This window comes from Sciurus carolinensis, chromosome 14 (assembly GCF_902686445.1).
Source record: "Sciurus carolinensis chromosome 14, mSciCar1.2, whole genome shotgun sequence".
Taxonomy (NCBI): domain Eukaryota; kingdom Metazoa; phylum Chordata; class Mammalia; order Rodentia; family Sciuridae; genus Sciurus; species Sciurus carolinensis.
In genome coordinates, this window is record NC_062226.1 from 52,316,106 (window position 1) to 52,338,913 (window position 22,808).

General features: G+C 38.6%; 1 protein-coding gene across 2 annotated transcripts in view; it reads right to left on the bottom strand.

Moving 5' to 3' along the window:
• Window positions 1-16,972, bottom strand: part of Adamtsl1 (ADAMTS like 1) — a 368,881-nt gene extending 351,909 nt beyond the window's left edge. For both annotated transcript variants that reach the window (XM_047525412.1, XM_047525411.1), the window contains exon 1: window positions 16,820-16,972. In XM_047525412.1, coding sequence (XP_047381368.1) covers window positions 16,820-16,882 — 63 coding nt within the window. In that variant the 5' untranslated portion in view covers window positions 16,883-16,972. The remainder of the gene's footprint in view (window positions 1-16,819) is intronic.
• Window positions 16,973-22,808: the final 5,836 nt, after the last annotated feature.

Sequence of the window (22,808 nt, forward strand, 5' to 3'; positions counted from 1 at the left end):
CAGTCATCTCTTCCTGTTTTTCCTGTGACATTCAACAGAAGTACTTTTGTTTTTGAGCTGGCTTCATTCCATGCACTGTTAGCATTTTAAAAATCATAACTGAAAAATCATTAAGTATTATATATATGGAAAGTAACACAATATTCTGTCATCTGTAAATTAAATGACAATGTCAGAGTCCTTAGTCAAACCATTTATTAAATGTTTATTAGCATATGAAACATATAGTATGGTATTTGTGATTCTTGTGTGCTCTCCCTGTCAGTGTTCAAAAAGTAGAAGGAAATACTTTGAGAATTTATAAAGCTTAATTTTTGTTTTCAATATGTGAGAATTCTGTATCTGACACAGACTAATAGAATAAAAGACACAGAAACAAACCCACACAGCTATAGTCACCCAATTCTTGACAAAAGTATCAAAAACATACATTGGAGAAAAGATAGCCTTTTTTAACAAATGGTGCTGAGAAAACTAGATATCCATGGAAGAATGAATCTTGATCCTTATCTTTCACGCTGTACGAATGTCAACTTGAAATGGATCAAAGTCCTAAATGGATCAGAAACTTTGAAACTGTTACAAGAAAAAGCAGAGAAACACTTCAATATATAGGCACAGGCAAAGACTCCCTGAATAGGATCCCTATAGCTCAGGAAATAAGAGCAAGAATCAATAAAAGGGATGGTTTCAAAATAAAAAAGCTTCTATTTTTCCTTCAAAAGAATTAATTAACAGTGTAAAGAAACAACCTGCCAAAAGGAGTGAAAATCTTTGCTAGCTACTCTTCCTATAGAGGATTAATATCCAGAATATGTAAAGAACTCAAAAAAAGAAAAACTCAATAAATGGGCAAATGAACTGGACACTTCTCAAGAGAACTACAAATGGCCAACAATTATATGAAAAAAAAAAATCCTACATCTCTAGTCATCAGAAAAATGAAAACTGAAACTACACTGAGATTTCATCTCATTCAGATAGAATGGCAATCGTCAAGAATACAAATAACAATAAACATTTGGCAAGGATGCAGGAAAAAAGGAACTCTTACATGCTGTTGGTGGGAATGTCAACTGGTACAGACACTATGGAAGTCAATATGGAGGTTCCTCAGAAAGTCAAAAATATCCACCATATGATCCAGCAATAACACTCCTTGGTACTTATCCAAAAGAATCAAAGTCTGCATAGAAATTATGTGCATTCTCATGTTTATCGCAGTATAATTCACAATAGCCGAGTTGTGAAATCAGCCTAGGTATCTGTCAACAGATGAATGGATAAAGAAAATGTGGCATATACACGAAGGAGTTTTATTCAGCCATAAAGAGCAAAATTATGCCATTTGCAGGAAAATGGATGGAACTGGAGGCCATAATTTTGAGTGAAATAAGTCAGATTCAGAGAGAAAAGTATCATGTTTTCTCTCATATGTAGAAGCTAGGGAAAAATACAGGGGAAAAAATGGGGTGTGGGGAACACCATGAGACCATTAGGAAGGGGACCCAGGGATTAAGGAGGAGAGGCATGAGTAATGAAATTGATCAAATTATGTTTTTATGATATGAATATACCACAATGAAACCCATCATTCTGTATGAATAATATGTACCAATTTAAAAATATTTTTATATTATATTTCTGTATATATAAATAATGAGTAAAAAAATTTTGAGTCTGTCATTTTTCTGTTTTCAGCAAGAAGAATTCTTTTCCTTCAGCAACATTCAATATTACTTAATGGAGGAATAATATTTATGTGTATTGCATTAACCGTGCTTAGCAATATGAAACGTTAATAGATTCATGTCTGAAGCAGTGTTATAGTCCCTAAAATGCCTCAGGAATATATTAAAATGGATCTTGGCCACAGACAATACCAAGATTGCAGAGGCACACCCCAGGCATCTTTTTTAAAGCCTGTTTTGTAATAAGCAGAGTAAGCGAAGGTGCTAAATCATGGTTTACTACCCCATTTGCCTCACAGCCTCCCTGTCTCTGGTGCTGGGCCTCAGAAATCAATTTCACACATGGCTGCTATCAGCGTTCTTTGAGCTATTAAGACGAAAGCACTTTCTCCTCTTTTTATTAAAACCAAGCTCACTTTTATCTCCTAGCTCCTGCTCTGCTTTCCTGCCTTGCCTTTCCACTCTGTGGGGGGTGAGCGGTCAGCTGTCTTCCTTTCACTTCTGAGCTTCTTGAAAGGCTAATCCACATCCACTGAACCCACTTCCTTGACACCCCCAAATTCCTGAACGCTTTGCAACCTGGCTTCTGCCCGCTATTTGACTGACGTGGCTCCTCTGAAATTCATCCAGATCCTGTAACTCACCACATCCTATGACCTTCCCTCACATCTCGCTGCAGAATATGCTCCCCTGGCTTCACTGGCAGTGAGAACTTGCCAGTCCCACCCGCAGCCCTTTCTTACTCATCCTGACTAGTAAATGCTGGAATCCCTTGCGGTTCTTTCTCTGAGCCCCTGCTCTCTTCCTCCTACAATCCTGTTGACCTTATCCACTGTATCTCCCTTGCACTCTTCTTCTCTTTTGCTCTTCCAATCTTCAGGAGACTATTTCCATTCACCTGAGCGCCTTGTTAGAACTTTAAACTCAACATTTCTAAAACCAAACTCAATGTTTGGAGCTTAAATTCTTTAGCAGTCCTTCTCCCTACCAGTTACAAACATAACAATGTTGCTATGAAACATTTCCCTTCGCTCAGGTCTCCTTCTTCCTCTACCCTGCCCTACCGCATACATTCACCTGCTCATCCTCACATGTGTACAGGAACAATTTCCTGTAGTATATATTCTGTTTCTGTACAGTACTGCCTTTCTGTTGCTTCTTCTCCATTTCTTCTGCTTGTACCCTAATGCAGAGTCTTCCTGTTGTCCTGGACGTGATACACAATTGGTCTTCCAGCCCTGGCCAGGTCATTTCCTCTGCAGCATGGCTCTCTGTGTGCCAAACTCAGCAAAACAGCTGCAGATAAGGTTGGAATGGTGGGCTGGGGTAGTGCCTTGAGTTTGGGCTGAGGGATTGGTCTTTGAATAGACTGACAGCTGGAGCCAATGAAGGGTTTTGAGCTGGGTGTGATATGATTGAGGTTTTACAGTTTTCAAAGTACTTCCACATATTCATTTGATCCTCATAATGCTCCTATGAGGCATGGCAGGTTTATGGGCATTTTAGAAAAAGAAGGGGAATGGAGAGTTGCTGTAAAAAGGATAAGGGAGAAATCCATCTTACAACTATTTCCCCAACAGATAAGACAAAACTTAGAATCTCTTCATGTTCTAATTAAGTAAGTGGGATATGGAAGGGTAAGGATAAGTCATCCAGACAGGAATTAAATTTAGCTGTCTGAGGAGAGCAGTAGGAAGAGAGACCAAATACTTAATCTGAAAAAAGGAAATCTAGACAAAGAAAAATAAAGGTTAGAAGACTAGTAAATGAAGAAGCCTGGATAACCCCAGTATGTTTTATTTTGTTCCTTCAAATCAGTCACAGAAAAGTTCTAATTTCTTTCTTGTACATGATTTAATATGCCCATGGTTCCCATTTTCAAATAAAAAGTTTATACATTTAAATGGACTATAGTATAATCTACTGTAAGATTATACTGTAGATTATACTATAGATTATATTACATCCTACTAACTGGAAGAGTTTTGGAGCTCTCTGTGCCCCCTGTTACATGATAGGACAATCACCTTCACTTTATGCATCTTATTTCTCCCTCTCTCACATATACATATTTACAATTTACAAAGTGCATTCTATCAACTAGATGAGTTATTGGAACTTGAACATTATCCCTATTCTAGGGGAAAGGGCTCCTAAGCTGTGTGGATATTTTAGGAAGGGGTTATCAAGCATCTTCAAAGATAAGACAAATCCCCTAACAGGTGAAAGGATTTTAGAACTAGAGCAGTGGTTATCAACTTTGTACACATTCAAATGACCAGGGAACTTCAGAAAAATTGCCAATGTCCATTTCCCTACTCAGATCAATTGTACCTGAACCTCTTGGGGAGGATAGGGAGGCTGGTGGCTGCCTCACATTTTTAGTACTGAGTTTTCACGGTGATTTCGATGCAGAGGAGGGTTGAGAACACTGAATGAGTAAATTCATAGAATGGATGACCCTTTTGAGCTGACCTCCATCTTTATTCTGCTTATACTTCCTGGTTTCAGTGGGCTCAAGACAACCACCCCCCCAAAAATTAAAAAGGAATCCCAGCTTTTCTTCTCAGTACTTTCTTTACATAAGGATGTAGTTGTGAGGCAAAGCTATCAGCTCTCTTAAATCCAGGAAAAGATAAGAGATTGGTTTATGGGAATGAGGTAGAGAAACTTCAACCTTATAGGGAGGGAGTAATAATAATTGCTGATGTTAACAGGCACTTGCTAAGTACTTACTGTACTAAGTAGGTTGCACGAATTATTTTAACAAACTTCATAACAATCCCTGGAGATAGACACTATGGTTGACACCTATTTAAAGGCAAGGAAGTTGAGGCACAGAAAATTATAGAAATGTTATGCTGGCAGAGTCAAAATATGAAACCAGGCAGTCTAGATCAAGAGACATTGCTCTGAACCACTATGCTAGAGGCTCCCAGGTGTTGGTGTAGATCAGAATCACCTGGAGAGCTAATATTATAGGCCTAGGCTTCCTGAAATAGGAGTGGTCTGGGTCTTTACATTTTAACAAATGCCCAGTTGATTCTGACACTTGGAAAATATCAGGAATGATTGTATTACCTTACACTACACTTGCTTAGAGATAAGGAAACTGAGGCACACATTGTCTAAGAAAGGAGTTCCAAAGCAAAGGGCTTTGAGCTTGACAGGGAACAGAAGAGAACTAAGGTAAGCTCAATGTACAAATTCTGTCCAGTGTTTCAGACCAGGAGAGGCTGACAAAGGTGGGAACCATTTGCATCAAAGGGTGTCAAATGGGAGGGTTCCCCAATCACATTTCTGCATTGGAATCTTAAGCCTAGATTTGCTCCCATCTGTTAGATATTGGACATATCCTGATACAGTATTCCATCAAATCTAAGATGCCATTGTTTGAATCATATTATTATTTTGTGTGCATTGTAAGGTTTTTAAAAATGCCACCCACTAAACTATGACTTGCTATCAATTATAAGATGCATCCAAGTATTAAAGTTGGAAAAAAAAAAAAAACATGTATCTTAGGATCGATGAAATACGGTACAAGCTGTGAACTCTCATGAACTTGGTTCTAAAATTGTGAAAATCACTCAGCACGCTGGGGAAGCTCCTGCCAGAAGAGGCCAAAAACATAGTTCAAACAACATGGAAAATAATCTGTACTGCATACTTTAATAAGATTTGTTTGCTATAACAATTGAATACACACAGACAAAAACTAGACAAATTCACACTACCTTTTAGATTTTAATACTCTAGTTTTCTTATCAGTATAGTGGGCTGTGGTGAAGCTTATCTAACATATAAACAAATAGCACAGTCCTTGGCACACAGGAGGAAACTGAAAATCACATGGTATACCTTTGCTAAGTATAAAGAGATTTTTATGCTGCTCTAGTTAATTTTTAGGGAGAATGAAGGAAACTCAAAGTGGTAAATGTCCAAAATTATTAAGAAAGAAGGACCATATGATTTAAAACATAAGTACTTGTTTGATGTTGTTCCAAAGTGAATCTGTTATGAGGTGAAACCAACCTATAATCAGATTCATATTAATGCTGCATGAAGAGTCATATGCAAATAGAGATGATTTGTTCATAAAGAAGAAATTATATATACCAAGGATTCTGTGGCTGGTAAAAAATCTGACTTCCTAGCAATTGGATTTGTGAAGAATTTATGTGACATTAACTCACACTTTTTGAATAAAACTTGAGTTTGCTTTTTTGGTCAAATTATGTTTTTCATAGCAAACGATTTGGCAATTTCAGACATATCTGAAATTTTAAATTAGTCATTTTATACTAAAATAGCTTGATTTTTTTCTGAAGCCCACAATGAATATTTAATCAGGGCAGATACATGTAGACCCTTTAATACTACATCTTTTTTGGTAGTTTCAGTTGCTTTCCAAGTGAGCAGCACATGTGGAGCCCTTATTAGACAATATAATGCAGCACCTGTAAGAATTAGGGCAAGGGTATTTTCTGGTGTCCCCAAAAGAGATCCAAATTGTGACATGAATCTGAAGAGTTGAACGGGGTACTGTTTGATGAGAGAACAGATAAATGACCATACACCAGAAAATACTGGAGCTTCAAACTCCAGCAATCACATGAAAGTGAGGCACTGGGTTCGATTCTCAGCACCACATATAAATAAATAAAATAAAGGTTCATTGCCAACTAAAAAAGTATATATATATAAAAATTATAAGTGATAGAAAAATAAGCTCTTTAAAATTTTATTAATGGCCAAAGGTAACAGAAATAAAATTTTGAAATTTTATACCTCTTTTCTATAACTTCTAACTGGAAATCATTCCTTAAGTGTTTTTAAAATTTTAATGATCTATAAAATGCAAAAGTCTGAGATTAGCTTCTTTAAGTTATTTACAACTGTAACAGGAGCATAAACTACTAGATGAGTTTCTTAACATCCTGGAGACTGTAGCCACAGCAGTGCTATTGTCCGTAGTCTCTACCAAGTTGAAGCTAACAAACCTGTAGGAATCATTGTTATTAGCATTCTGTATTCGGCCAATTGGCCTTTTGTTCGATTGAATGAGGGGCTGGTTTAAAGGTTTCCGTGCTTAAGCATAGCTCTAAGATTGAAAAGACAGGTGTTTATGTATCAAATAAACACAGACACAGAGCAATACACTCATTAAGCTTAGGTTTCAGAATTACTGAAAAAGAGAATTTCAGGGGGAAAAAAAAGCACAGCTCAAAAAAATGACCTTAAATATAAATCTTCAGAGTCAGAGTTTTTCTAACACATTCTTTCTTGAATCACTATAAATAATGAATTAATTTGTCTATTTCTTTAGGCAGAGACCCCCTTACATCAGCAATAGTTAAATATACAGTTTAAAGAAAATAATATCATGACAGCAACTTAAAACCAATGGAAAGTGCTAGCCAACTAATTCCTGTCTTCCCCCCCGCCCCGTCCTAAATTCTTTGTGATATTATATGTAGGAGGAGTCATCTTTAGAACCATGTCTGTTTTGTTTGACACAGTATACGCAGCACCCAGCACAGTGCCTGGTATACAACAGGCCCTCAAGGAATATGCTGTTTTGTGCTGAGGGACAAGAAGGAAGCTAACACTTCTCATAGACCTACTGTATGCAAGTTTTCTTATGAAGTTTTCTTATTTGCTCATATATATTGCAAAATTATTCACACTTTTCACTGATGTAGATAAAAGAGTAAGGATACCCTATTACTATGACACAGGTCTAGGGAGAGAGAGAAGCTCTACAGATTTTAGTCTCCTCTTCTTGCCAGGTCACCCTGATGCTTACAAACCAGCAACGATCCTTGATTTTTAGCTCAGGATTGTTTTACAGCAGACTCGTTTACTCCTTCTGCATGATATTGCAACATTCCAGTCCCTCTCTACCAAGACCTGTTTGATGGCTCTTGTTTCCAGGTCCTTAGAGGACACACAGTATAGTAAAAAGAGAATGAACTTAGTGGAAAGAGAATGAACTGAAAGGAAAAAGATCCAGATTCCATGATCAGGATCCTGGTAGGTGTTCCTGGCAAATCTGACTCAAATCTTTTCGCAAACATTTATATTTTAAATTCAATTATCTGCAAAATGAAAGGGCTAGAAGAGGCAATTAATTCATTTATTCAAACAACAAACTTACATTAAGCACCTTGTGCACTGAAATTCTACTTATTTCCAGAGATACAAAGATTTCCAAGACAAAGTAACACCCAACTCCTGCCTTGTAAGAGACCCTAGTCAATTGACTAGATTCCTTTTAATTCTAAAATACCCTGCATGTATAGCCTGGCAATCTAAATGCTATTAAGCTAACTCTGTGACAGTAAATTCAAAGCATGTTTGTTACCTCCGAGCAGCTACAAGCCCCAGATAAAAGTAAAAGTGTGTGGCATATCAGGGAACTTTATTAGATCTCAGTGACCAATGGCTATAACAACTGTAATGAAAGAACAGGCAATTTCTGAAAACTTTCCTTCCAAATCTCACTTCAGCACCTGAACAGTAGGAGATCTTATTGTTTCCATAACCCTTTTTCATTTCTGGTTCTACTGATGAAGTACAATATATGAACAGTACGTGTGCAGACTTCAAATGGTGACTTGAGATTACAGTCGGCAAGTAGGTTGAGAAATCGGACACCCGGCCATACTTCACTATGAGAACAAAGTGAAGGATATTTATTTTATTGGACAGTTTGAATTTATTATAGATTGCTCACAATTTCCTGTCTCATTTCTTTAGTGCTCTTGGAATTTATGTCAGGATGTCTTAGGTTATCACACTCCTTTGTCCCAACATTTATGCCAATAGACTGAATTGACTTAGAGAAAGTCCCCGGACAAAAATTGAAGGGGAAAATACCCAAAGCTTTAGTAGGAGAATGGCAGAAGCTTTGGAAAAAAATCTGAAAAAGCAATGAAGATGAAAATGGAAACTCTGTGAAAATTAATGTAGTGTAGAATTGGCGAACATACCACTTATTTCTTTAAACAAATAGAAGAAAGAACCCGCTCATGAGGTGCACCCAAATAATTCACAGGTGGTGAAACTATTAGAGTCCTGAAATTTCTTGCCTCAGAAGTGGAATAAATTTGCATTATAAATGGCATATGTCTCATACATGTGATTTTTCTGCTATTCCTTTTCTCTCAACTATCTTCCTTTCTATGCACAAGGTCATTTTGGTTTTATCGTAATTAAATTATTTTATAAGAACTTTAAGTAAAACTCTAATGAAGATGGGAGAGGCAACCTGCTATAATAATTGCACTTACAGAAATAAAATTCCAAAGGCAATTTGTTTTTTGCGTGAATTTTGGATATTGAAAAGTTAACACAATGTAGTAAAAATTTAAGATTGAAATCTGTCATGATACCCCATAATAGCGGGCAGGTGAAAACTTCCTAGATAATAGTCACACATAAGGATAATTCTCAGGATGATAACAATTTGCTCTGATAAAAATTTTCCCCTGTGGAATTAATCTTAACTAAGAGACTATCCCAGTGTGTTTTGTTGTACAAATTGGTATTCTCAACTATAGAAATTATAAAAGTCATTTTTAATGTTTGAAGTCACATAGTGACTGATAATATCCATGGAATAACCTTCATAATCTGTGGGAAGCCATAATTTATATTCACAAATAGAGCATTAAACAAATAGCATCAAAGTAGGTAGAGAGGTTTGTTTACAGGATGAAGCAGTTTATAGGACAATTGAAAATAATAATGTACAGCACAGAACTGTTGCCTACAGAAGAGGTGCTTTTTTGAATATTAAAAAAATAAATAAATAAAACAAAAAAATATTTGAAAAACTACCTAGCTCCTTCTTATAAGTACTGTGTCTTTATCTTGCATAGAGGCTTTATCTGTCTCCAGCGGAGCTTTGTTTTGTATTGTGTAGACAGTTGGTGATGGACAAATGATTTTTTCACATGAATGAAACTAATCACTTGAAGCATTATTGGACTTTTGAGTTTATAAAATAGTTCCACATTAAATGGTGGCTTTACCTGTTCCAGACCCGTGGGGAGTTGGATGGAATGGGAATAGTATTTGAATACACAGATAGAAGCAGAAGGGGGTTATGTAATGGGCCAAGAGCATGGAGCTGGTCTCAGTGCTCAGCCCAGATGGTTACATTCTAAACCCAAAGCTTTTTCATGATATGTGGACACTGTTATGGTCTAGGTGTGATTTGAGTGTCCCCCAAGGGTGCAGTGTGATTGGAGGCCTGGACCCCTGGTGGTGCTAATGGAAGGTGGGGCCTTTAAGAGGTGGGGCCAAGTGGGAGGTGCTTAGTTCACTGGGGCGTGCCCTCAGAAGGGACTCGGGATGCCAGGCTCTCTTTCTGCTCTCAGTTCAAGATACAATTTTGCTTGCTTCCTGTACACTCTCACCATGACCCTCCATACCATGAGGTAATGAAGCCAAGGAGAGGCCTCCCCACGAAGCCTATACTATGCCATTTGGACTTTCAGCCTCCAAAACTGTGAGCTAGATAAACCTCTTATTAAGTTAGCTGCCTCAGGTATTTTATTATCATGACAAAAAGCTGATAAATAGAGACACCGCCAAGCCAAATATGTCAAAGATAGTCCGAGACTGGTTATATTGAAAAAAACTGTTTTATTTTCTCTGCTGCTGTGAAAAATATTTCTTTGCCTGTCTGTTGTTCTCTCTGTCACTTGTCCACTCCTTGATTTTCTGATATTCTGTCTTTGGAGCAGCTTCAGTAGAACACCTTAGTGTCTGCTTCTCAGTGTCTTTTTTCTCCTGCCTTTGTCTTCCCCTTGTATCGGTGTGGTTCTGTGCCCTTAGCCTGATTTTATATGGTCCTGCTTTGTTCCCGGAGATTCCAACTGGCTTATTGTAGCCCTGCCTCTTTTTTGCTTTTGTTTTTTCTTCATTACTTACTCCTGCTCTACTCACTTGTGGATTCTGTGTTTGAAAAACTGGCCCATGTTCCCATTTTTCCTGCAGTACCAACAGACACTCAACTACTTTGCACACACTAAATATGCAATAAATTGCAATTGCAAAGATTCAGCTACCATTAGGATGATGTGGCATCTTCTTATTTCTCTTTTTCCATATAATAAATGGAAACTAGTATTAGTACTTTAAGTACTAGTGTTCATAGCATGTATATTAGAAGCTCATGCTATTTTAAGTTTCCAGTATAACACACTTCCAGAGATTTCAGTATTTTCCTATAACAAACATTTATTTTCTGCTTATGGTTAAATGAACATTCACAGTGAAGTCTGTAAGAAGCAAAGGTGAGGGGCTGAGCTCCATGTAGCTATTCGGGGACCTGGGCCTTGCACTTGGTGTCTCTGCCAATCCTTAGAGTTTTGAAATTCTGATCGAGAGTACTTGTGGCTTGTAGGATCATGCGGAGGGGTCAGGCAGAGCAGTGCTATATGTCAGGCCTAACTATATTCCACTGGCCAGGACTGGGTCACATAGCACCATCCAGTCACAGAGAGGGGTGAGAAATATAGTTTATCTTTGTGCCCCGTAGTAAAAAGAAACGATTTTTGGTGAATCCACAACACTGTCTCTGCTAAAATGAGAGTTTATAAATACTTTCAAGTTTTATAAAACCGTAGCTAAAGTAAATATCATGTTCTTCCTGAGGACAAGTTTTATGAAAGGAAAAACACTTGAGAACTTAATGGATAAAAAATATACAAAACATGCATATTGATTTCTTCTAATTGACAATAGTAAAAGGGACTGTTCACTATGTGACCATATATATTTCAGAGAGAGAGAGAGAGAGAGAGAAAGAGACACACAAAATGTATGCTCTTTTGAATTTATCAGTACTTTTGACTTGGTCTTATCAAAACTAGAAATAGTAAAAAAGGTTTACATTGGAAATGAATGTTGCCATTCCCTTCCTGCTTGTGCTTTACTCTCATCTTATGTTTTCTTGCTGAGTCATTCTTCTTTATCCACTTATGCATTCATTCAACAACATTTATTGAGATCTAATGATCAGATATTCTTATAGACATAGGAGGAACATGTTATTCTTTCTGCTGTCTTCCACAGCTTTATAGGGAGGCTAGAGTCAATTTATAAATTCTGAGCTTCTTGGAAATCAAACAAGTGAAAAACTAGAGGTCACTGTTGGCTGCAGACTAAGACTGCGTCTATTGGGGCATCCTCATGGCCAGAAAAGTTTTAACTAACTAACTGCCTTCCATGCTGGGTGCCCCAGTTACAAAGCAGAACAGTTAAGCTTTATTCAATGTAGGTTTTAATCTTGAAGTTCGGGAATTGGGGAGATTTAGTCATTTAATTTTGAGCTCATGGAAAGAAGGAGTTGATAGCAACAGCTCACCCCAGTTAGCAGGCAGGCTCCCCACACAGCTGTGCTGGCCTATTCAATTAGGATCCTTTAGGACTTACATCACCTTTGGTATGCCAGTCCTAAGCCGCTCATGAGCCAGTACTGCCAATCAAGCCAAAATTCAACCACATGGTATGATTTTTATGATGTAGACAGAAAATGACATGAATTTGTCTCATTCTGGTGAAAACACAGTTTGAAGCCAGCCCTCTAGAAGAAGAAAATTAGTAACAATGGCAAGACTGTAAAACTCAATTTAGACACATTTTCCTGTGATTATCTCAACACACTTAACCAGTAGGTTATTTGTGAGAATTCAAGCAATGCTCTCACTCAAGAAGACTCTGGTCCCTATGCTAGAAGAGGTCACTCCTGGGTCACCTACTCATGAGACCACAGGAATAGTAGAATATGCTTACAGAGGAAGGGCAGGATGAAACTTAGATAACTGAACCTGAGAAAGTGTCATTCCTGGAACCTGAAAGATGCACAAATTTAAAGCAGAACTGTCATTTGACCGAAGAAAGTGGACTAAACAAATGAAGTCTGAAAACACAGAAAAATGTGAAGAGGAAGGGCACCATGCGATTGTCTCTGTGAGTTCTTTCCTTTCTTAATTTAGTTCACAGGCATTTCTGAAGCACTCTACTAGGTGCTGCAGGAAATACAGAAATTCACAAGACACTGTATTTTCCTGGAAGAGTTTAAAATTATATTTTGATAAAGCCACAATAATAGAGAGGACCCCAATACCAGGCCATATCTCATCCAGATATAATTCTTATGCAGAACATGCTAAAATCAACCGAGTTTTACAAGTGAGTAGCTTGTGCACTTCACTGATTAAAAAGTTCTACAATCTCTGACTTTAATTTTGATATTAGGCTGCAAGAATGAACTTTGTGCCGCTCTTAATTAGAGCAAAAGACTACCCCAGGGTGTTAGGGCATCTCCTCATCCCTTTCCACTTGGGGCATAAACATGGACTAAGAATCTTATAAGGCATGAACACACACATTCATTTATTCATTCTCTCTCTTACAAGTCTTCACCGTCCATAGAATCATTCAAGGAAAACTTCCCTGGTGTAACAGGATTCTTCTGTGGTTCACTAGTGACCACTATTGGACATTCTTCCCTCAACTTATATGAAGGGACAGAACTGGTTCATATGAAAATAATAAGGGAACCAGGAAGAGGTCCTGAGCAGACTGAAACTCTATAAACAGGAGCCCAAGAAAATAACAATGACAACAAAATACAAGAAACTTCACAAAAACATCAAGAAAATCCTTTTTTAAATAAATGCCTTGCTGTGCTCTACAGATGAATGAGAAAATCCTTAAGCTTGATTTAAAGACAGCATAGGTAGAGAATAAGAAATAGATGCAGAGTGAAAAGTTACAGAGAAGTGCTTGTGCATGTGTGCACACGCACACACACGCTCCCTCATTGTTGGAACAGGCCACAATCTGCTGTAAATAAGGGATTTAACATTCATTCCACAAGCTAATGGAGCTTCTCGCCATCCAAGATAGATCCACTTAGATAATAGTGGAAGACAGTGCCAGAGGAACTGAAGGGATCAGGCTATTGTGTTTGACTAGTTTCCATGTATAAATTAATACAGAAAAGAAAAAGAAATTCAACAGAAAAACACATGTACTTTATTATAATTCCTAGTGTTAGTCTTGCAACTCTCACAATAGCAGGCGAAAAGAGTTTAAAACCCACTGAAAAGAAACAAAAAGCAAATGCAAATTTGATTAAATGCCTTTCTGACAAGAAGGGATTTGACTTCAAGTGTAGATGGACACATGTGTCAATGGCCGGTCATGGTTTTTGCCACATTTCTTTTGAGTTAAACAATTGAGACAAAGGAGGGAGAATGAAAAGAGGGAACAGGGTGAGAAGATTGGGAAAGTTGTATTATATGGCTTAATTTGACCTGAATATCAAGATGAAGTCTCTTGTTTGGTACTACTGTGCAACTGTGTCCACAATTAAAAAGAAGTCTCCAAAGGGTGCACTGTGCATGAAAATATGGTGGTAATCTAAAATAGATAAGAAAGGCATTGGCACCTAATTCTTTAGGGAATGATGTTCCAGGAGGAAAAGATTTCAATAAAACCAAGGCTCAATAGTATTCAATAGGTATACACACCGAAGAACCAAGTCATGATACAGATGATTTAGCTGTCAATGAAATGAAGGCTATTTTGATGTGGTAAAAACTGGACCTGCCACTATACAGACAGGATGTTTTCCAATTAAGTTAAAAAGACCTTTAGAAATTACTTAAATTAATTCTAAGATTAGATGAACTCTTGTGTCATGTAAAAGACTCATAGGAATAATGGTCCTCCAATTCAGTGTCTCTATCAAGCCTGAGGTTAAGCCGATGAAGTCACACTTCTTCTGGTTCTAAGTCAACTATGGGTCAGACTGAAGTTCACTTTCTCTTAAGCCAATAATTAATTTTGGCTACAAACCTAACGGAGGCAGTTAATGAGAAGGTATAACAAATATCCACCACACTGTACATATCTTTAACAGCCAAGGTGATGCAAAAAGACTGCTTGTCTCCAACAAAGAGCATAGACCAACCCTCACCCTTGCTTCATCATTGCCAGACATTTTTATGACCATAATGCAAAGCAATTTATGTTCTCTCCCTTATTTGACCTTTGGGTTCATATATAAGCTGGTTTCCTTATCTGTAGGATGGGTTTGAAAGTGCTTTCTTACAAGATTACTGTGAGGGTTCACTGAAATGTTTTTCAAACAACTAGTCTAGTATTTGCCACCTTGAGACACAACACACAACAACTCTTATTAATGCTGTTCTTGCTCAGCATGGGATGTATCTAGGCACTCAACAGCTACTTTTTTTTTTTTCTTCCTAGCATAACTTTCAGATTCGCAATTCATTTAAACACAGATATAAAATAAACCTGGGTTTGATTTCATTTCAACTTCATAATACAATTATTATAATCCAAACATGTGTTAAGTTCTTCTGAAATAAGCAAACACTCCTTTTTTCCAAGTAAGTCTAATTATATGCTCAAATACATATATGAATTTAAGATATCAAAGACGAATATAATGCATTTACCAAATGGGTAGGAAAACAATCTATTCCTGTGTAGGCTAGTATTACTAAAGTATAATGAGATCATACTTCCATATGAAAATATCAAAAAAAGTAATGTGTACTGGTAATTTGCTTTATGATGCAATTTACTGGGGAAATAACACACACTTTAAAAAAATCACAAAGAAGGAAAGACGAGACAAACTAATGATGTATATAAGTAACACATCCCATATGGAAAAAATGAGACACCTTTCATAAATTGCTTGCTCTCCAAGTCATAAAGCACACCTAAACATTCTGCTCTTTATATTCTTCAGCATAACTAAAACTTAAAGTCTATTTGTGATTAAAATTTCACTTGCCTTTAAGTTTCAATGAAAAATTGAAAATATATTTTGATTTGCAAGGCAGCATTGTAATTTTTACATACAATGATGCAAATTATTAAGATATAGGAATGCATAAAATATTTAATCACTGTCTGATTACACTATCCAATGAATCTTCCTGGAGCTTTTCGTTATCACCAAATGGCTTGCTTCCTTTCTTCAAAATTATAGTGCAGATCAAATTTGTCAGAATCAAAGCAGAACAAAATATTCCTTCTGCATCAACAAAGCAATGCAACCTATATTCTGGTTGCATTTTTACCTTGTTCCCTTCTTGCCTTGTTACCATCTGAGGAAGTTCTGGCATGTCATAAATGTGACCAGGAGAGCTACGATCACGTTTGTTTGGAATCAGTGTGTGCAAATTTTGGAATCAAACCTTCAGATGAGGTTTACTAAACTGCCTGCCCAGAACACTCTGGTTTAAAAAAAATGTGCATTGCTATTAATATTTTGAGTGTAGATTGTTTTTGGACAGTAAATGTTCATTTTCTGCCCATAAAACCAAGTATGAGTCACAACGGAACATTTACTTTGAGTCAAAAATGCAGTATGTGCTGATGTTCGAGAACAGAGCATCTTATCACTCTAACTGTAGAAATCAACCGTACAAAAAGTCACCATTTTTTTTCTTCTTCTTCAAAAGAAGATCTGAGATCAAAGACTATAATCCTTAATTCCTAAATACTAGCATTAACTTGTATCCATAAATGATGTGCAGTAATTAAGAGCTATAATCTGGGTTGGCTGCACAGAGGGCTCTCCCTCCCTCTTTTACCTGGTTCCACGGTACATGTGTACAGAAGAAAAGTGATCCATAGAAGGCACTGGGGGGAAGCCCCTCACAGCTTATCCTTCAAAAAATACCAGGAACAGCACAGTAAGTGAGTTTGATTTCAGGATATCTTATCCAAATTCCAAGCATATACACAGCCATTTATGCAGTCCTCAGCTCACAAACTCTATGCAGTATATCCTAAAGTTTGTGTCTCAGTAACAATATTTTCATATACCTGTAACTAATTTCTGTAAGTTTTGTAGACTTTATTCAGTTTGGGAAGTTGGGGTTAAAGTTTTGGAAGGAGTTGGGCTATTTTTTCTATTATGTAAATAAATTCACCTGGAGTTTTAAGATGAACACACACACACACACACACACACACACACACACATACACACACACACAAACACCCCAACAGCACCCAGACTAAATGGCAATAGTAACATATTGAAATGAAAAGGCATTTACCAGCAGCAGGAAAGCCAGAAAGAGGAGCGGTATGCCAGGAGTTGCCCGACGGCAGCATTCCATGCTTGGATCCTTGCCGGAATCTGAATCGGACACTGAATAAGCTGCTAAGTGCTCTTCTGCCTGCTGTCACATCCAGTCCTGGTGCTAACACTCCAGCCCTGCCTATCAGCTTCCATCAGCCCCGCTCACATTTCCTGACCAAGGGGTGGGTGGGTGGATGGGTGGGGGGTAAGCTGAATGGAATCTCTCTCGGAGCAGGCAGCCAGCCAATCAGGCTCCTGCTAATCAGACATGCTGAATAACAAAGCCAGGGGGACAGAGAAAGTGTAACAGTGTGAGTAAAAAAGGGGGAAAAGGACGAAAAAGAAAGGAGAGCGAGCAGCAGAGCGAGAAGAGAAATGCCAGAGATGCAGACGTGCACAAGATGAAGCAAAGCACTGGGCTTTTCCCTAACCTGGTCAGTTCTTTGTGAGATGTGTTTCTGTTTGCCATTTGCCTGTGCTGATGTCTGCTGCTTTGTAAAGTACAGTAGCTCCCTGTGTCCGTGTATTGTTCCATTCAGAAGAGAAACTTAATCCCTGTCAATATATAACATATGCCATAAAGGGAGAGAACCATAGTCAAAAACTGACTTAATGTGCCCTTTAAACGTATTATGGACAACTGCTTTCCTCCTCTTCAGAAGGTTCCTCTTTATTTTCCCCTTTGACTAGGGAAAGGCATACTACAGAAGTTCATGAAAACTCCCCACTAAACCTAACAGTGGCATAAGTTATTTTGTGTATTAAGGACTTGATGGGGGGCGGGGAGCAAGTTGTTTCTTTGTAAAGTGACAATGTGAAACATCCAAGTTTACTGATTCTAAAGGCACAATTAGAAATTGAGAACCCCTGGTTTAAAAAGAAGCCCTGAACAAAGACTTCAGATGGAGTGGGGCTGAAATTTGGGGTTGAAGAACTGCCTGGTTTTGACACCTTGCCAGCTCTCAACTATCTGCTTTCCATGGGGAGGGAAAGAAAGGATGAATTAAATCCTCAATTAATCCCCAAACTTTTAAACCAAGAATTACAACCTCCTCTTCACCTGACACACATCCTTTCACAGAGCTGCTATACTCGGAGGGCAAACCTTTGCTGACCAGAGGGCTGGACAGGTTGACCACAGAGGTGCAGCCCAGCCCTGAAGGAAGTACTAATGAGCATTCAAGAGAGACAAGGTCGGCAGCAGCAAAGGGAAGCGCAGAAATCTTTTGAGGCCACTTAATCTACCAGCAAGCAAGGTTGGACTCTACCAGAGGAGATTATTAGTTTTAGGAAAGTGTTAAGTGTCAAATAAGGACATATTTCCCCTTATCTGCTAGGGAAATCATTGAGTTTTCAAAGCATGAAATAGCAAACCCAGCTATACATTTTCATAGTGTACTACCAGGAGGCTTTTCTCTGCAGATCTGATAGCCCAGAAATACATGTGGTGGAGGTAGAAGGCACTCAATGTTCTTTCCTTTCATTATTAAAAAATACGGATGAGAGGTCTGAAACACACAAATATGGAAAACCTGATCTAGCCACCATAGACAAGTGAATACAGGCAGGTCTGCCAATACGCATACCTGCAGTGTTGCTTTGCAAAAAGGTGAAGAAAAGCAGGTTGTTCAACTTCAGGTATTTACTTCATATGGTATATCAATTAAAGAGAGAGGATCTTTAAAACTCCCCCTGTTAACCTGTCACAAAAGTCAAGGGTATCCAAGGATTCACCTTTCTCCTCACTACCAAATATGTGGAACCAGGAAAATGACAGTACAAATTCACATACACACCAAGAGCTCCCATTTTTGAAATACGCTTTTCCCTCTCAGAAAGATTAGTTTTACTAATCTCTCGAAAACTAGCTAACTCTCAAAAGCTAAAGAATATTCACAAGTAGATGTGAAAATACTGGATTGCTATCTGAGATCCTCATCACATTAAAAAAAAAAAAAACTTGACTGAAATGAACTTTCAGTCTGAGACTATGTTATGTGTTCATTTAGCCCCCTCCCCCATCCCCCATGTCCTTATGCCCTGGAGCTTTCTGCTATAGGTGTTTTTCCTCCTATCAGGATCATTAGCTAAAACTAATTCTACAAAATGCAGCACCACTTCACACATAAACACCACTCATTAAGCAGTTCTGAAGAGAAGAACAGGTGTGGAAGAAGGAATAGTAGCATTAGTATACTAATAATAAGATACCCGTTTGTAGAGAAGAAAAATTGGCAAGGTCAAAAAACAACTGGTAGCCACTTGTATGCTAGATTCTTCTGCTTTGGAAATCAATACTATCTTCTGAGTTTTTTGGTGCATGCCAATGTATAACAAGATGGTACCTTCAATGAAGTCCTCAAATAATATAGTACTTTAAAATCAAGACCTCCATCATTGGTGAACACCTAAAGGAAGCCCTCCCGGTGTCTCATGCTTCTGATCTCTATGTTCACAGCACCATCTTTTCTGTTAAGAGTATCCAGAGACACTTGCACAAGCAAGTGCACGGTCCAGAATTAACACAGTGCAGGGAGAATTCTGTGTTTGCTTAAAACACTAGAAGGAGAAAAAAATCAAGTTGGATACGGGTGATGGGGAATACTTTAAAGATGAGCTAATTTTGATACTTTCCAAAGTATATGTGATCTTGTTAAGGTTCATAAAATGATTTTTACATCTACAATCTTGTTTGACCTTTTGGACTAGTTGGTGCAGCTGGTTATGTGCCAGTGCCTTTTTACAAATGTGCAAGTGAGGCTCAGTGAAGCTAAGAGACTTGCCTAAGGCCTCACTGGCTAAAACTGGCCTTTGTACAGGGTCTTCTGACTCGAAATTCACTCTTATCTCATATTCACATATATGCATCTGTATATTTGTACATAAATACAGATTCAGATGTTGGCTGTCTGGCCAAAGGGAGGTGTGTTGAAAGGGGCTGGTAACAGCAAAGGCAGAGGAGTAGAAGGCATGCGACCAGGGTTTAGTTGGTGTACATTACTTGATGATGGAAAGTAGCTTATTTTAGCCTACAGTGTCTCTGTCTCCCAACTTTGTCATTTCTAAGAGCTTTTTCAGTGCCAAGGGAAAAATAACATAAAACTCCAGGTAATCTAGACCCATGCTAACGGCCGCTGGGGAAAGGCCTCTTATGGCATGTGAGCAGGGCGTTGGCCCAGTTCCTTTTTTCCTCTTCAGGTATCTAAATTAAAGCCGTCTGCAAGTGTCTGTGGAGCAGTAGTGGCAGCAGCAGAAGCCGTGGCAGCCGTAATCCTGGTTCCCGGCTCCACGCACAATATATTAGGTGAAATGAAAGCAGCAGCAAGAGCGAGTGTCAGGGCTGTCTGAAGCATCATTCCAAATGGTATGGATTTAACAATACTTAATTTAAAAAACACCAGCTTGGACAGCAGCAAGCTGTTAACATTCAGTGTGCTTTATGGCAGGAAAGAGTGAGCTCAACTTTCGGAATTTCTCTCCCTGGGGAGAATGCCTTACAAGTTTTGCTCCAGAGCCACCTGTCTCTTCCTTGAGGTTGAGCCTCTTTGGCCCTTCAGTTCCAGGAACTGGTGTAGAGGGCACAGAGGTTCTCTTGAAAAGAGCTCAGGAGCTTTGGAGACCTGGGGAGGGCCTCCCCTCTATCAGGAGGTGGCAAGAGCAGCATGTGAGCCTTGTTTCCTTCATGGGGACCTGGTGAAATTCTGTGCTGTCTCTGGCTAATTTTGAAATTCAAAGGGAGAGAAATGATGGAAGAGTGGATAAGAAAAAAGCTCAGGAAGTAGACTGCTGTTCTTAGGGGCAGAAATGGAACACAGAGTTGTTTGAATACAACTCTAACTTTCCAATTCATCTAGGACCCTCTTTTTATCCTCCCCCCTTCTCCTCCTCCTTCTCCTTCTTCTTAGATTTATATGACAGTCGAGTGGATTTTGACATATCATATATACATGGAGTATAACTTCCCATTCTTGTGGTTGTACGTGATGTGGATTGACACTGGTTGTGTATTCATATATGAACATAGGAAAGTCATGTCTGATTCATTCTACTCTTTCCTATCCCCTCCCCCCTTCCCTACATCCCTCTTGTCTCTTAACAATGAAGCCACCAGAGCACTCATTATAATCCTCAAACTGCCATTTGCACATGATCTAACATGATATATGTGCAGAAACTCTCTGCCTCAGTGTTCTGATGAGGGAACAGGGTTCCTTATATAATAAGTAGGCTCATTAAAGTTACTTATTAGCAGGTGGAACTTTTGGGGATCTAGCAAAGGCTGTTTGATTTTCCCTAGACCACTATTTTAGGAACTCACTGAAAAATAGCTCTATTTATTGATAGTCTCCATATGTCAGGCATTGTTATAAGTACTTCATATTTATCATTTTATGTAATCCTTTCCACAACCCTATAGGGTAGGTAAACTTATTGTCCTTGTGTGGGTGTTATTTATAGTGGATTAGCAGTCCACATTCATCCCAACCAGGGCCTCCATGACATGCAGAGGCCAGAAACCCCAATACTACATTTCTAGACTCCCTTGCAGCTAAGGTAATGGATGGGATTTAGATTTCGCCCCTGTGAAGCAATGCTATGAGATTTGGAAGGAGGAAGTGAGGCAGAGCCCACACTTTGCTCTCTGCATATGAAAATCTATAGAGTGATGTGATCTGTCTGCACCCATACTTTGTGGGCATCAAGAAGTCAGCATGAGATGTGCATTTTATTAGTTGAATTGGAGAAGGTGAGCATTTCCATTCAAATTTGGCATTCAGCAGGTAACTTTCTGAGTGTAGAAGAGTCAGGAGTCCCTGTGGTGGTCTGTTTCTGCAAAGCACCAGAAGACTCTTCAGAAAGCTAACTTCAGAGTCTTTCTTTGGCAATTCAAATATTCTCTAAGTTATGTAATACCCTGTAATTTATTGCTTTCTGTTCACGTTCCCAAGAGTAGATTCCATTCTCTGTAACAGAATTCTTACTGATACGCCCCTTTTAAGAGAGGGAAACACTGAGACACAAAAAAATGAGAGAACTTGTCCAAGATCACATACACAGAGAGAAGAAGGGTCAAAATATGAGGCCAAGCAATCTGTGCCCAAACCATTAATCTATACTTGGTCTGTGGAGCAAAGATCCACAGGAGTTCAGAGCAGGGAGAGGTCACCGATGGTTGGAGAACTCAGTGAGGAGATCCAGATGGAAGAAGTGGAAACTGAAGAAGAACTGAGATGTACAGAGGCTTCTAGAAATGAAAAGAAAGCCAGGAAAGGCTTAGAAAGTGTGGAGAACAGAGGAAGCCGAAGGCCAAGCATGGGACTCCTGCTGGTGCTCACCCTGCCTCGCTGTGCAGGGTGCTTAATGGCCAATGAGCATGATTTTAAGTTCTTTTGCCCCATCATCTCCCTCTTTCCTCATCATGTCCAGCAATTGACATTACTTATGGCAGGAGCTCAACAACTTTTAAAATTTGATTTGATTCCTCTCTCACTTCCTAAAGCACCTGTGTCCCCAGTTTCTCTCTCTTCCTATGGCCTAAAATGCTATTTGCTGGGCTTCTCATGTTGCAGGCACTTGGTTATAATCTGTGACTCCAGTCAGCAGCAGAAAAGAATTCTGGAGACTGCTTTGGGATAGTGGAAAGAACTCAGATATTAGAGTAGTTTCACTGGTTACTGGGAGGACTTTCAGGAAGTAAATGGCTAAAACTTTCTGAGCCCAAGGGTTATTTTGTTGTTGTTGTTTGGTTGGTTGGTTGGTTGGTTAATTTTTTGAGTCATGAGAGTGATACACCATAGCCCTGTTGGGCAGTGGAGTGAGGGGTTTGCACAATGTCTATCTCAGAGTCTGATAGAGAGAGACCACTATAGCATTACCTGTCTAGCTGGATGGGACATGAATGCTCATTGTACTTGTTTCTCAACTTTTTTGTGTTCTTAGAAATACTAATAAATTCTGGGGAA